The sequence below is a fragment of the Propithecus coquereli genome, unplaced genomic scaffold (genome assembly GCF_000956105.1).
Source record: "Propithecus coquereli isolate 6110/MARCELLA unplaced genomic scaffold, Pcoq_1.0 Scaffold120, whole genome shotgun sequence".
NCBI classification, from domain to species: Eukaryota; Metazoa; Chordata; class Mammalia; order Primates; family Indriidae; genus Propithecus; species Propithecus coquereli.
Window position 1 is genome coordinate 1,389,592 of NW_012136081.1, and position 15,210 is coordinate 1,404,801.

Here is a 15,210-nt window from a genome sequence, read left to right on the forward strand (position 1 = left end):
ACTTTAATTCACATAACAAATTAAAACTAACAAAATAACCCATTTTATATCTGCTTTACATACTGGGGTTCAACAGAAAAATTTAATTTGGGGAGAAAAAAGCTGTATTTCAAAACATTTAAAAAAACCACTGTTAAGGAGGAACGTTTTAGGATGAAATGGCCTTCTTAACTGGGAGTTGGAAGATAAACAATCCAGCAGAGGGCTCTGTGTAAAAATGTTTATTTTTACTAATGTTTAGAATACAGGAACTAAAGAAAGAAAAAAGAGACACCTCAACTCCAAAGCGACAGCAAGTTGGGCCTGCCCACAGCCAAGGGGGAAGGCCACTCTAGGGTGTCTCGGCATGGACTGCCTCCAGTCCTTAATGTCAGTGCCACTAAGCAGGAAACTTGAGGAATCAGGGTGAAGACCTTACCAGCTGCTAGCGAGCGTGCAAGGGAAGAAAGGGACTTCTATGTGGCTTTCCTGTGACCTGGGAGTCCGATACACAGGGCAGGAGGCTGAGGCCTCCAATTCAGTTAAGGGCAGGAGGCTGAATGCCCAGGTCCAGGAAGAACAAAAAGGGATTTTGGAGGTAGGCTTTTTCGTCATGTTAAAAAACAGGCACATTATCCAACATCTCCCTGTGGACCCCAAGCTGCTGGCCTGGCCCCCTGATGCTTCCCCTCTCCCCACAAAACCAAACGGAATAGGAGGGGAGGCAGAAGGTGGGAAATTCCAAGGGTGGGGAATGCTTCGGTCACTGGAGACCGCCCGTGAGAGTGAGCCAGGAGAGCACAGGAAGAATAGGGTGAAGCTGCTACTCCCCCTGGGTGTGGTGAAGCAGGACAGGGCAGAGCCAGGAGAGTGACTGAGAACATCCAGGCTCAGGCAAAGGACCCCGTGTAGTGGGAACAGAGAGCTGCAGAGAGTCGCTCTGAAGGGAAAAGGCAAGGCTAAGCAGCACAAAGGGCATGGAAAGCTCCTTGCGAGCGTGGCCTCAGCTTGCTCACTCCCTGCTGCTCTTGGCAAAGAAGCCCTGGCCCAGCTCAACTTTGGGGGAAGGGAAAAGCCTGGAGACCAGAGTGGAGAGAGAGAAGCAAGCTGTTCTCCCACTCCTTCTCGGAGGACACTGTTTGAACCCTGTGATCACCAGGGCCTGGGCCCAAGGCAAGCAGAGTGAATGCACTTCATGGAGAGCAGAGAGAAGCTGGGCCCACAGGTATGCCTTGGGGCAGTGTGCTGCTCCTTTCTCCCTGAGGGCTTGGGGCCAGAGGCAGTCAGAGCTGCCACCTCAGATTGCTGCTGCCAAAGGTAGATTGGCACAACCACCCCAAGTTTCTCTGGACTTGTGAAAGAGAGGAGGAAGAAGGGAAAGGGGGATATGAAAAACATGGTGGAGGAGAGAAACAGCCTTAGACGTGTGAGGAGCAGGGAGGTGACCACATCAAGAGGAGTTCTGGTTCTGGTAGATGGAAGCTTTCTCCTTCAACAGGTCCAGACACAAGTGGCAGCTCCAACTTCCTGCAGAAAAGCATAATGGGGTCAGGATGGGTCCCACAAGACCCCCATCTGCTTGCTATTCTTCCACTTTCTGCACCCCTTGTCAGCTCCAGGGAAGGGGGATAGTCTGCAGTAGCAAAGTTTATGGTTATCATGAGCTAGGAGGAAAAATCATTCTCAATGGAGATGAAAGAAACAATCATCTGGAGGACTGTTTCAGAAAACAGATGCCCAGGCCCTCTTGGCCCTATTAAATCAGAACCTCTGGGAGTAGGAGGAGGACCTAGGCAGAGAGGAAGTTTCTAAAACATCCCAGTTTTGGGCTTGTGATTACAGAAGAACCAGACTTGGTTCTCGTGGTCCAAAGGTTAGACTAAAGATCAAGAGTAGTGGCTCCAGAGAAACCAAGTGTAATTCCACATAAGATCAGGCTTTCTGTGAAAACCACTGCGAGATGGCTGCCACTATCACTAGGTGTCTGAGCAGAGGCTGAGGACCTGATCAGCAGAAAAGGGGTGAACTGTATGATCTAACCCATTATGACTTGAGTCTAGTTTCAGAAAAAAAGGAGACATAATTTTTCCTTACAAGAAAATTAATGCTCATACCTTGTTGATTAACATATACCATGGTTGGATTCTTCCATTTTTTTAAAAAAAAAATTAGTCCTAATGCCTTGAAATTATGAGCATAATTACATACATGTACATTTGGACATAATTCGGGGGGAAAGGATCCACAGCTTTTATTAGCTCTTCAGAGACACGTGATAAGAAAATGTAAGAGGAAGGTCCTTTCTAACCCAAAGGTCAATGAGCAGGGGTTGGCAAACTTTTCAGTAAAGCGTTAGTGTTAAATATTTTAAGCTTTGTGAGCCACATACAGTTTCATTTACATCTTTTTCTTAAAACTCCCTTTAAGAGGAATGCTTGAGCCCAGGAGTGTGAGACCAGCCAGGGCAACATGGCAAGACATTGTCTCTGTAAGAAACAACAAACTAAAAAAACCTCCCTTTAAAAATATAAAAAGCACTCTTAGCTTGCAATCTATATAAACTGCCTGTGGCTGGATTTGGCCCATGGGTTGTAGTTTGCCAAACTTGACCTAGAACCTAGAACATCTGATGACTTCTGGGGTTGCCCCTCAACTGCCTTAACACTCCAGGAAGAACACTCCGCTACCCCAGTGTCCCGCAGAAACTGAATAGGAAAGCCATTCTGCAATTAGTATAGATTTTGTCTACAAATTGATATTTGATGGCTAAAAAAAAAAGCACAAAACATGCTAATTCTCCCAAAAGCAGATTTATAAACTGGGCCTGAGAGTGCTCCCCTGTAGCTGCTAAAGGACTCTCAGATTTTGTTAGTGGCTTCATTCTCTAGAGCAGTGACAGCAGTTTGACCTATATTACAAGTCAGCCACATAGACAGTGAACCACTTTCTCTCATCTGGAATGCTGGCCCACATCCTTTGTGCATAGTAACAGCTACTGGGTGTTTGTGTCCTTTGAATAAACTCCTGAATTTCTATATAGAAGGGGTTTAAGGCATGGAGATCCAGCTGGGAGGGGACTTACGGAGATTCCTAGACTGGCTGGAGGAAAACAAATCATTCCTTCTGGGTGACTGTTCTCTGCTCAGCATCTGTTTTCTTTTGGGCTGATTTTTTTTTTTTTTGAGACAGAGTCTCACTGTCTTGCCTGGGCTAGAGTGCCGTGGCGTCATCATAGCTCACAGCAACCTCAAACTCCTGGGCTCAAGCGATCCTCCTGCCTCAGCCTCCCGAGTAGCTGGGACTACAGGCATGCGCCACCATGCCCGGCTAATTTTTTCTATATATTTTTAGTTGTCCAATTAATTTCTTTCTAATTTTAGTAGAGACGGGGTCTCGCTCTTGCTCAGGCTGGTCTCGAACTCCTGAGCTCAAACAATCCGCCCGCCTCGGCCTCCCAGAGAGCTAGGATTATAGGTGTGAGCCACCACGCCTGGCCTTTTGGGCTGATTTTTTGTGTTTGTGTATGTAACTAATGGTAATGTGCAAACGTTAAACTCTTTAAAAGTTGAAAAGCTAGAAAGTACTCTGAACTGAGCCAAGACAAGGTGCCTTACTCCCTAATTTGGAAGAATAAATAACTGATAATATAAACAACATAGAACTCAATATTTTCCAAGTTATTAATAAAATCATTGTTCTGAGTAAGAGACCTGGGCAACTTACCTTCAGGAGGCTCAGACATGGACGGAGTAAGACAGTACATGTGGTAGCCACGATCACAGTCATCACAGAAGAGCAGCTGGTCCTGGAGCAGAGCAAGCATGGGGGTTGAGTGACTTATGTGCTTCAGTTAGGCCACTGGGGGAAGGGGGTAGGAAGAAGGCTTCTGTGACACTGCTGCTACTTCCAGAGGGGCAGGGTAGGTGGCAGGCAAGAACAGATGCATGAATCTTGGGTAGGAAACCACTGCTGTCCATCTCTAGTCCAGACCCAGTCACTGTTGTCCCTCACGCGGATCCTGCCAGACCCTGACCTGACCGACCGACACGCAGCCTCCACTCTTGTCCCCTATCATCTACCTTCCACAGGGCAGCCAAAGTTATCTTTTTAAAATGTGAGACAGACCAGTCACTCCCCCAATTAAAACCCTGCAACAGCATCCCACTGTAATCAGGACAGAACCCCAGGCCCCACAGAGCTGGTGGTATCCACTTGTCCCATCTCATCTCCTGCCATGCTCCCCCACAGGCAGGAAGACTCCATCCAGCCACATCAGCCTGCTCACCGCGCCTGGCTTGTCCACCTCAAGGGCCTCTGCACTGGCTCTACCTCCAAACCTGCTCAAACTGGCTCCTTGGCATCATCCAAATTCCAACACCGACATCACCTCCTCAGAAGAGCCATCTCTGACCGTCAATCTAAATTAGTAATACAGTTACTTTCTGCCACATTACTGGTTTCATTTTTTCCATGGCATGTCATACAAATCTCACTTATTTCTCTGCTGATTGCTGTTCCCATAAGTATGTAAATTCCATGCAAGCAGGGACCTTATTTGTCTTATTTAGTACCCTTAGTGTCTAGAACAACGTCTGCCATAAAGTCAGTACTCAATAAACACCTGCCAACAAATCAAAGTTCTGACTGGGATGCTGGGGAGGGTCATGTGGTGTGTGGGAGGAATCTTGCCTCCTTTCAACAGCAAGCTCACTTTAGAGGGAACTGTGGAAAGAACAGCAGAAGCCCCGAAGGAGCCACACCAGGGAGCAGGGATACGCACGTCGTTCTCGGAGGTGCCGCAGATGTTGCAGCACTTGCACTCGATGCACTGCCAGCGGTAGGTCTTCACTGCCGCCATCATCACAGGGGTGAACTGGAGGCAAGAAGGATGCCCTGTGGAGGAGGAACCGAGTGAAACAGGCAGCAGAAATGAGGGGAGAAGAGAGGAGCCCCTGCCCATGGCTACATCTTCTCTTGGCCAGAAGTGAGGTGTGCTGGTTGACTGTGACAGCACCAGAAGCTAGCAGGGCAAGAAAGGCAAGAGCCCCTTGGGGACTGAGCATGGCAGCAGCGTTCTCTTTGGGGGAGGAGGTACCTGAGCGGCCACAGTCAGAACAGGACACCAGCTCCTCTGGCTGTCCTGTCTTCTTGTTGATCTTTGAGTCGCCCAGACAGAAGTCACAGTAGTTGTTGGGCAAGGCCAATCCATCAGGACCCTTCTTAGCTACAGGGAAAAAGACAAGAGCCGTAATGATGCCCTTGGGCTACTCATCCCTGCGAGGGGTTTTTATAACCAGGCCAACTTCTCAGCTTACATTTCTGCTCCTCGGACCTCTGGGAAACAGGAGTCGGTGGCTGGGAGTCCTCCTTATCCTCGCCCTCCTCCTCAGCCAAGTGGGAGTGGGCATAGTGGTAACTGAGGCCCGGTCGGTTCTTATAACGTTTCCCACAAACTGGGTAGGGAAAAGATTGCAGAGAAAGGTATTAGGATACAAGAGTGCCACATCCCACCCCTGCCAACTGTGGGGCTCCACCTAAGGCAGAGAGGGCAACCTCCCCTTCACCCACCAGCTCTGTTCTGGGACAGGCCTTTCGTGAGGCCCTCTCCCCTCAGCCAGGAGCATCAGGCCCTGGGGTGCTCTAGCTTCTTCCTCTCAAACACCAACCCCATGGCCACCATTACCCTTCCACATTGGCTTCTCAGAGGCTTAGCCCTTGCCCCATCACCACTTGATCTTGGAACAGTAATAGCCTGGGGAGCTCCAGGTCAGGAAAGGGAAGGGAATTTCTATAGTCCTGCAGGGTGGCAGGAAAAGGGAAAGGTGAGGAAGAGACTTCAAACCTTTTTACTCCTCAGTAAATGTGGGGTAAAAGCTTAAGCTACTCTGTATAGACCACGGAGCCCATCTCTGCTGAATGCAAGTAAATGAGTGGTGGGGGAGTCTCTTGGGGATACCTATCAACTGAGCCAGCTGGGGCAAGTGGCCCCCAAAGAAATTCAAACATACTCCCAAATCAGTGCCCTGTCCAGCCCCCACCAACCAGCAGGAAAGCAGATCCCCACGAGGTATCCTGTAAGCTTGAGCAGATACTGAGAAGGGCATGGGGGACAGCAGGAAAGGAAAGGGGAGAGAGGATGGAGGAGGAGGTGGTGGGATGGTGGGGAACATCAGCTGACCACCAAGTGCCTATTCAGGGGAGGGCAGCAGGTGGATCTGTCTGCAATGGGTTCCTTATGATGCCCCTGAAGCTGCCCCATGCACTGGGCCGAGCGGCTCTAACAGCAGGCTTGTGGGAGGCGAGCAGTGGTAAAGGCAGCTTCCAGGACTTGAGGAGTGGAGCACAGCGTAAGTTCCACTGCTCCTACCCCATGCCATTCCAGAGATTTGAAAACTAGCACCACAGGAGATGAGAAAGGCAGGAGGAACAAGGGAGGAGGGAAAAAGGGACAGGAAAACCAAAAGTCTGAAAAGTTGAGAGAGCTACCTCTCTGGGGCGCTTTCGAGGTATGCTTTTGTTTGAAACTATCTGAAAGACAGAAAGAAAAGTCATGAGAAGAAGGCCTTGACACACTTGAGACAGGAGCAGCAGCAGCAGGAAGGTAGAGCAAGCGAGAGAGAAACCCCAACGGTGATGGTCTCCCAGGGTAGAGGGACAGAAGTGGGGCAAGCCAGAGAGGACAGCAAAGAGAACAGACAACGAAAAACTTAGTGTTGGACCCCTGGGGCCCTGGCTTGACTGGGGCCAGCAGACCTGCATGCCATCTACTGAGAGGCCAACCCTGTGCCCCCAAGCATCCCCACCCCAGAGGACAGCAGAAATCTCTCCCAGAGCATGCAGGTCCCACCCCCCACGTAGCAGAGGCCCAGGCCTCACAGAAGCCTCAGAGGGAACCAGTCAGCCAGCAGGCAGGACAAGAGCCCAGGCTTATTTTACCACTCCAGGCAAAAACACAACCCTCCCTCCTCTCATATCCTGAGCAGGAGCTGAGTCAAGGCAAGGACTACCCACCCACTAGTGAGGCACTCACTGTCACAGGCATAGGGCTTGTCCCGATCCTCCAGGATGGAAGCGTCCAGCTTCTTACGGGCACTGCCCACACCCTTACCCTGCCAAGAGCAAAAAGATGTCCTTACTGAGGTATCTAGGCCTGAGGAATTAAACTCTCCTGTAAGTGGCTGCTAATTTCACATGAAAGGGAAAAATGGCAAGAAATAAAACATGGGACTTCCCAGGCTGCCCTGCTCTAGGCTGTAGGCCTTGGGCCAGCCTCTCACCTTGGATTTCCCCTTGCCCCGACGCTTGGGAGTGTCCTCCTCATAGTCCTCATCATCGAGGTCATCCAGGAAGTCATCAGGTTCTAGGATCCGCTGAGTGGACACAAGGATTATGATGAGCAGAAATAATGTGCATCCAAAATCTCCACCAAGATGGGATTGGCCAAGGCCATCCAGAACCTCCTGTGACCTGGCCCCACCAATGCCAGCCTCATTCCTCACCACTGTCCTTTAAACACCCCCCAATCCTGTTCCTGCTCCTTTCCATGCTTCGGGCTTTCCTTCCCCTGTGCCTCCCTTCATGCTGTTTCCTCAGCCTGGAATGCCTTTCCCACTATGCCAAGGGGCCAAAGCAAATAGCATGACTCCATAAGCTTTTCCTAATTCCCCAAGCACCTGTGCCGTCTCTTGCCTCTGATCAGCCACCCAGGGAGCATATCATCAGTGGTTCCCAACACTCATTTCCTAGTTTTAATGAGAGCTTTGTTGCTTACTTTTGTGACCTTGTGGGAACTTTTTAAACTGTTCTGCTTCAGCCTCCTTGTCTATAAAATGGGGACCACTGGACCTACCCGCTAAGGTCATACAGATTAAAGGAGAAAGCATGTGGAAGAGTACTTAACACAGTGCCTGGCATATTTTCAGTCCTTATTATTTATATATATAGTTTTATCTTCCCTGTTGGCTGAGACCTCATCTGTTTCACCTACGGAGCCTCAGGCACCAAAACTCGATGACAAAAACTTTTGTGACAAAAGAGGACAAATGAGTGACAGTCTGTGCTTAGGACTGGCAGAGACCGATGGCAACAGAGAAGCCTGTCAGTACCCGGCATTAATCAGGGGATGACGTAGGAACAGAACTGCAGGTGCCTGCTGCTCCACAGCTTCTGCTTCAGTTCAATTAGGCTGGTGCAAAAGTAATTGCAGTTTCAGATCATGAATTTTAAATCATTATAACTAGGCTCAAACACATTTTTATTAATCAAAATAGGAACCATCACAATCACCACATTTTTTGCCAATGAGAAATAAGTTTGTTTATTCCTGTAGCATAAAAATCTGGGCTTTGGGATTTGACAAACTCTTGGAAAGCATTTTCTACTTCCTGCTGGTTGTGGAAGCATTTTCCCTGCAAAAGTTGTCAAGATGCTTGAAGAAGTGGTAGTTGGTTGGTGAGAGGTCAGGTGAATATGGCAGATGAGGCAAAACTTCGTAGCCCAATTTGTTCAAATTTTGAAGTGTTGGTTGTGTGACGTGCGGTTGGCATGGTTGTGGAGAAGAGCTGGGCCCTTTCTGTTGACCAACGCAGGCTGCAGGCATTGCAGCTTTTGGTGCATCTCATTGATTTGCTGAGCATAATTCTCAGATGTAATGGTTTTGCCAGGATTCAGAAAGCTGTAGTGGATCAGACCGGCAGCAGACCACCAAACAGTGACCAAGACCTTTTTTGGGTGCCAGTTTGGCTTTGGGAAGTGCTTTGGAGCTTCTTCTTGCTCCAACCACTAAGGTGGTCTTCGCCAGTCGTCATATAAAATGCAATTTTCGTCGCATGTCACAATCCTATCGAGAAATGGTTTGTTGTGTACAAGAAGAGAAGACGACACTTGAAAACAATGATTTTTTTTTGATTCGCGGTCAGCTCATGAGGCACCCACTTAGCGAGCTTCTTCACCTTTCTAATTTGCTTTAAATGCTGAATGACCATAAAATGGTCAATGCTGGGCTCTCTGGCAACTTCCCATACAGTTGTAAGAGAATCAGCTTCAATGATTGCTCTCAATTGCTCATTGTCAACTTGTGATGGCCAACCACTGTGCTCCTCATCTTCAAGGCTCTTAATCTCCTTTGCAAAACTTCTTGAACCACCACGGCACTGTACATTCATTAGTAGTTCCTGGGCCAAATGCGTTGCTGATGTTGTGAGTTCTCTCTGCTGCTTTACGACCCATTTTCAACTCAAATAAGAAAATTGCTTGAATTTGCTTTTTGTCTAACATAATTTTCACAGTCTAAATATAAACAGCAAGTAATAAGTCATCAGCAAAAAACCAAAGCAAGAATGCACATTAAAATGATGTATAACATAACCACATTTATTTAAGAATGTATTCCAATATCAAAGAACCAAATTTCAACAATGTTAAAATTGGAATTAGTTTTGCACCAACCTAATAGTAACTGGGTGGCCCTGATAAAGAGAAGGCTGGTTTCCATCAAAGCTCCCTTAGCCACAGAGATAAACTCATACCTTCCGTGCTCGACTGTTGGTCACAGGAAACTCGCCCAAGCTGTCATCATCAACTCGGGGATCCGGGGCGCCTCGCTTCTCCAGAGGGTCGGTGCGCAACAGCGCCTCTAAACTACTGCCGTCCTGAGAAATCAGCCCCTCCTTCTTCAGGTTCTGGTCTGTGTCTGCAAACAAGGCCAGGATGAAGCAAGGCTCAGAAAGGCTGAAAGCAGACTGCTCTGAGTCTACACAATGACACGGCTTACCGAAGGCCAGTCACTGTCTTCTATTCTCTGGTTGCCCAGGAACCAAGACACCCTAGTTCAATGGCTCTGTAACCCATCTGTTTACCTGTCTCCCCTACTAGACTGAGCTCTTTAATGGAAGGAATCACATCTTATTCATTTTAGTATCTTCAGGATCTAGCATTTGGCCTGGCACATAACAGGTGGTTAGCAGGCCTCTTAGCATGCAACAGGCTCTGCCCCTGCCCAGGGAGGGTGTGTCTTACCTGGTTTAATAGACGGGAAGGAAAGTCGTGGATCCTCAGGGGGGTGGGCTCGCCGTTTTTTCCGCCAGCGCCGGGCAGGATAGGAGTACAGCTGTCCAGAGGCCAATCCTGTGGAAGGAAGAGAGAGAGAAGTCAAACCCTAACACTGCTCTAGAAAACAATATCAAACACTTTCTAGATGAGTAGGGCCCCCTTTGAGTTCTAGAGCAAGTGAGGAATATTGACAGTGAGAGCCTGGTGAGTTGGGTGAAACAGTTTGTGGAAAAGAAGTGTAAACTTAGGGGCCTTGGCTAACACATAGCTCTCCAGAAACACGATAATGGCTTGAGCAGGTCAAAAAACAAAGATGCTGCTATGAACCTATCTGCTTCACCCTCCCTGGGTTTCCAGTCACAGGAAGACCATGTCCATCCAAAGATAAAAAGCACTAGGGAAAACCCTCTCAGCGGCCTCATCACCTACGATAAGGAAACTTCTTCCCCCTTATGCTCCTGAGTCCCCTTCTCCCAAGTCTGGATCCTCACCTGGACCCCGGTGTCGCTTTTCCATCCAGATATAACAGTTGCTCTGGGCGACTCCGGTCTGTGAGTCCAAGAAAGGCAAGCGTACGCTGCGCTCAGCACAGAGGCGGGCATTGTAATTGTGGCACTGCTCCATGGCATCTTTGTAGTATTGCTCGCCAAGGCTGCAGGGAAAATAAAAAGCAGGGGTGTGTGTGTGTGTGTGTGTGTGTGTGTGTGTGTGTGTGTGTGTGTGTGTGTGTGTTGGGGCAGGGTATATGGGATGCTGCGCTATTCTGCTTCCCTGCCATCCGCTTCTCTAGAAGGCTCAAAGGACTGGGAGACTGTCTCTTTGGTTCTATTTGCCTCCGTTTCTACCTCATGGGACATCAAGGCCCTTCGCTAAGCCATCATGAGGAAAGGCGCTTTACAAATAAATTGCCATCAGAAACACATAATTTCATCATGTATCTAATCAGACTTAAGTCTAACCCCCAAACAGGGCTTCTCTTAAGTCTAGCCCTGTGCTAAGTTAAGATGTTAACTCTCTTGACTCTGAGAAGCAGATGTTAGCCCCTCCTTAGAAACATGGGAAAGAGTTCAACAAGGTCTGGGGGACTTACTACAATGTATTTAGCAAGCTTCAGTAAATCCATACAATAAAATTCAATTTAGCCATAAAAAAAGGAGGGCACTCTTCATGTACTGATAATTAAACAATTTCCAAGATAACTAGGAAAAAAAAGCAAGGTACAGTGCTGAGAAGTGTCACAGGATACTACCCTTTATGTTACAAAGAGGTGGAAAAGAAACTGCAAGCCTCCAGGGAGAAAAACTGTGTGACTAGGGCACTTTTTTCCATATGCCTTTTTATATCTTTTGGATTTAGACCTAGGCTTTTAACCAACTAATTCATTTCATGTACTAATTTTACACTTATGGAAGACATTTGCAAATTCCTGAAGTTCCCTGAAGCTTTTATTGAGCACTATTACTGACTGATATGAAATCTGTTTGCTCTAAGGCCCATCCTGGGGCCCTCCCCATTCTCGCACAATCAAATTGTATAGGAAAGAAGCTTCTTGGTCTCAAAAGACTCAATTTGAAATGTGAATCAAGGGTAAGTGCTTTAAAAAGCTGGAAAACTGCACAGTGCTAGGAGTTACCTGGTGCTAAGAAGCATGTATATATAATAGAACCAATCTTGTTCTCATCCTTCAGGGTTTAACAAGCACTTTGGTAATAGAGATTAAACTAACTGAAACAATTCGTATTTATATTCAACCAATCTTAAACTGAGAGCAGAGATAATTTCTTTCCCATAGCATCCCCAATACCCAGGAAGATGTCTGGAACACAGACTTGACTTGAGAGTAAAAAGACCTGGCTAGGGTGCAAGGCAACCACATAAACATGGATGTCTGGTTAACCCAGGTGGACCTTGGTTCCTTTTCTAGATAGGGGAGGTTGGACTAGATGAGCTCTGACATACCAGGATTCTATGTGAAAGAAAGCCCAGGCATGAGAAACCGAACTTATGTCTATAAATTGACTACATCAACAAACTCTGCTCTGGAATCTGATGAAGGCCTTCAGTGAGAAGTCACAACAGATCACCCCACAGCTTAGCACGTTTCTAGCAAGTGAAAAAGACACATACCACACAAAGAGATGGCAATACCACAAGTACAGCCTGGCTTGATTCAATGAGCTATAATGACTATAATCTGAGGCAGGCACAAATCTTGTACAGGAAAGCAGAGGGGAGAATGGAGAGGCTCACATTTGCTCGCCTTTAGGAGGCAGCCACGTCCTCACCACACAGTAAAATTGGATAAACAAGGCTGAGTGCAGCAGCTCCTTTGTTTCTGCTGATGGGAATTGATACCGACACTGGAAGTCAAATGGAAGGAAGGGCCAGACTGGCTGAGGGCTGCAAAGTCAGAGCAAGGAGGCTGGAAACGATTTTAGGGGGAATGAATGAGATGTTCTGTCAGAGCTCCTGCAAGTTAAGTGGGATTTCAGAAGGTAGGGCAAGCAGTCTTCTGGGTAAGAAGGCTGGGAATGAAACACATGGAGAGAGACAGAGAGAGAAAGAGGCAGTGTATGTGTGTAGAATCTGATGAAGAGAGAGCAAGAGAGAATGAGAGAGAGCTCCTAAGAACTTAGGGCTCCTGTAGCAAGAAATTTCAAGTTAATATTATTCCCTAGATCTTGCTATCTAACTCAGAAAGTTTCAAAACCAGTCAGCAGCCACAGCTATTTTATACTATTATTTTACCCTAGTAAGACCTCTTAAAGACTGTTTTAATCCTGACATCACATCTGGGAGGGACAGAGAATTTCCAAATAGGAAAATTCTTCTCCCAGGACAAGATGCAAGTTAGAAAAGATGAGCTAGTACTCCTGATCTCAATGTATAACCTCAGCTGTCAGAAGACTAGGCACACTATAATTAAGAGAAGCACCAGAAAAGCATCTCTTTCCAGGGTGAGAATGATGCAGGAAGAATGGAAGCCCCTTGTTAAAAAGACAGTTCTGCAGGGGACTGTATTAACTGTGGTCCATGGCCCTCTGCAGCTAGAAATCAGGAGGAGAAAGTTGTTTTTTCATTATTAGTACTCAGGAATTAGTGGCTGTTGATCCTCACAATCTCTACAGTTCTCTAAAGGGAAATAAGAAGTCATGCTCTATTTAAATGGGCAACCCCTCACTTATAACACTACATGAAAGGGCTGGAAACCCTATTTCCCTGAAGAAAGTCTGCCAACACGAAGAGCCTCATTACGTACAACTCTCAAAACCCAGGCAACTTTGACATTCCCCCAGTACAGTAGATTTCCCAGGTAGAAGAAACTTTGATTTTTTTTCGATAATCATGAAACCTGTGTAAAGCCTCCCCTTACAATGGGATGGGGGAAGTCAACAAAGAGAAGGGCAGGGAAACAAAGAAAAAGCATCTGAGTCAGGAAGGATAACTGTATAAATGGTGTATCAACAATGTCATTTCTAAATTGAGAAAAATGTCAGCCTGAAGAGAGAGCTGGGGAAACTGGAGTGGGCAGATCAGAGAGAAAGATACTAGTGTTGGGAGGAGGGATGGCTGAAAGAGGCAGCAGAATGGAGGAGCAGGAAGCAAGTTAAAAAAAAAAAAACCCGCAAGGAGGAGAAGGCACTTAGCTTAATGGAAGTGGGAAAGCATGCTCAAAGAAAAAGCTCCAGGCAGGAGGGAGAAGCAACTTACCCCTTAAAAAGGCTCTTGGGAATAGGGGGGCTCAGCACATGACAAAGAGGAGAAGCTGTAAGTCCCCAATCTTTACCTGTCATCCAGTCAAAAGCCCCGACTGGACAGCTAGATAGCACTCAATTTTCCTACCCTTGCATCAAGCCCAAGATACCCATTAAAATAAGCTTGCTCTATTAGCTCATAGGGCATTAACTCATCTCAAAACTCATTCAGATTGTTCTTCAGGGAGGAAGGAGGCTGGACAAATCAAGTCCCAAAGCATCTTTAACTCACAGAAAGCAGCTAACAGACCAGTTTCCATGTCTCCAACAACCATTAACTTTAACTTTGCTTGAAATCTGACCAGCACGATGGTATCGTAATATAGGAAGAATGCCCACTTAGATATCCCTTTAGGCTCTCGAGTGTCTGGAGTGCTTCAGTCCGGTTTCCGGTTTTTGACGGCTGCGACTGGCCGACGCAAAGGCCCACTCCCCTTAAGTTCTTTCCCTCTGTACCTGCTCCTCCACAAATTCTTCCCAAGAATATTTTTAGTCTCGGGTACCTGCTGCCCAAGACCCCCCGAACGTCACGGGGCCGCTTAGAACTAAAATAGTCCCGCAGTCCTTACACCCGCAGGGGCCGCCGAGCCTGTTGCTCCAGGGGCGACTGCGGGCAGCAGAGGGGAGGGGTCGGCGGGGACTCGCCCCGGGACAGCCCGGGCCTCGGCCCGGTTCCCCCGGACTGTGGCGTCTCCGGGAGGAGCTGGACGGTAAGTTTCTCGTACACAGCCAGGGCGCCATACTCTGGAAACCGTAAACCCCGAGGAGCGCTCAGACCCCACGTCCCCACAGGGAGGCTTCCCGTCAGGGATTCTTGTGTGCCCCCCTCAGGGCCTCCACAAGTTTCCAAAGAAGCGCAACGTCTTTTCCGGAGTCTCCTGTTTCCCTCCCCACTAGGAGTCGCAACATGGCCTTCCCGGGCATGTTCCTCTCCCCGCCTCGTCCCTTCCCGCACGGCCCCCTACTTCCAGGCCCCTTACAAGACCTCCTGGCCTAGGAGAGAAAGAAACGACCACTCACAGCTTCACTACATTCTCTACCACAGCCGCCATCTTCCCTGCTCCTCTCCCTCAGGCCGGGAGGCCCCGGAGCCCGCAGCGCGCAGGCGCCGGGACCGCACGGGAGCACCAGTTTCCTCGTCCCTCTGCGCAGGCGCCTGCCGGGCGCGCGCGCGCACGCGAGCGAGCGCTTCAGAGCGAGCTTCGCGTCTATGCGCTGGGTCCGGGAAGGAAAAGCGTTGAGACCCCACGGGAGCCCAACGCGCAGGCGCGACCGGAGACCGGTACGCGCCCCGCTGCGCTGGCTCGAGCCCCACCTCTTCCAGTTAGAGGAGGGAGCGGGGGGAGGGGGAAGACTGTGACTTGGTGCAGAAATGAAAATGCCAAAGGTTGTTGGAAGCTGGGGGCGCCTGGAGAAAGGTTGGCTG

General features: G+C 48.3%; 1 protein-coding gene across 1 annotated transcript; it reads right to left on the reverse strand.

The window, feature by feature from the left end:
- Window positions 1–206: 206 nt before the first annotated feature.
- DPF2 (D4, zinc and double PHD fingers family 2) lies at window positions 207–14,974 on the reverse strand. The gene is made up of 11 exons (XM_012665573.1): window positions 14,805–14,974; window positions 10,521–10,681; window positions 9,997–10,104; window positions 9,507–9,670; window positions 7,257–7,349; window positions 7,010–7,088; window positions 5,295–5,432; window positions 5,075–5,203; window positions 4,760–4,872; window positions 3,703–3,784; window positions 207–1,506 (listed from the first exon to the last, which is right to left on the reverse strand). The coding sequence occupies exons 1-11, from the start codon at window positions 14,834–14,836 to the stop codon at window positions 1,430–1,432; spliced, it is 1,176 nt and encodes a 391-aa protein (XP_012521027.1). The 5' UTR covers window positions 14,837–14,974; the 3' UTR covers window positions 207–1,429.
- Between the last annotated feature and the right edge of the window lie 236 nt (window positions 14,975–15,210).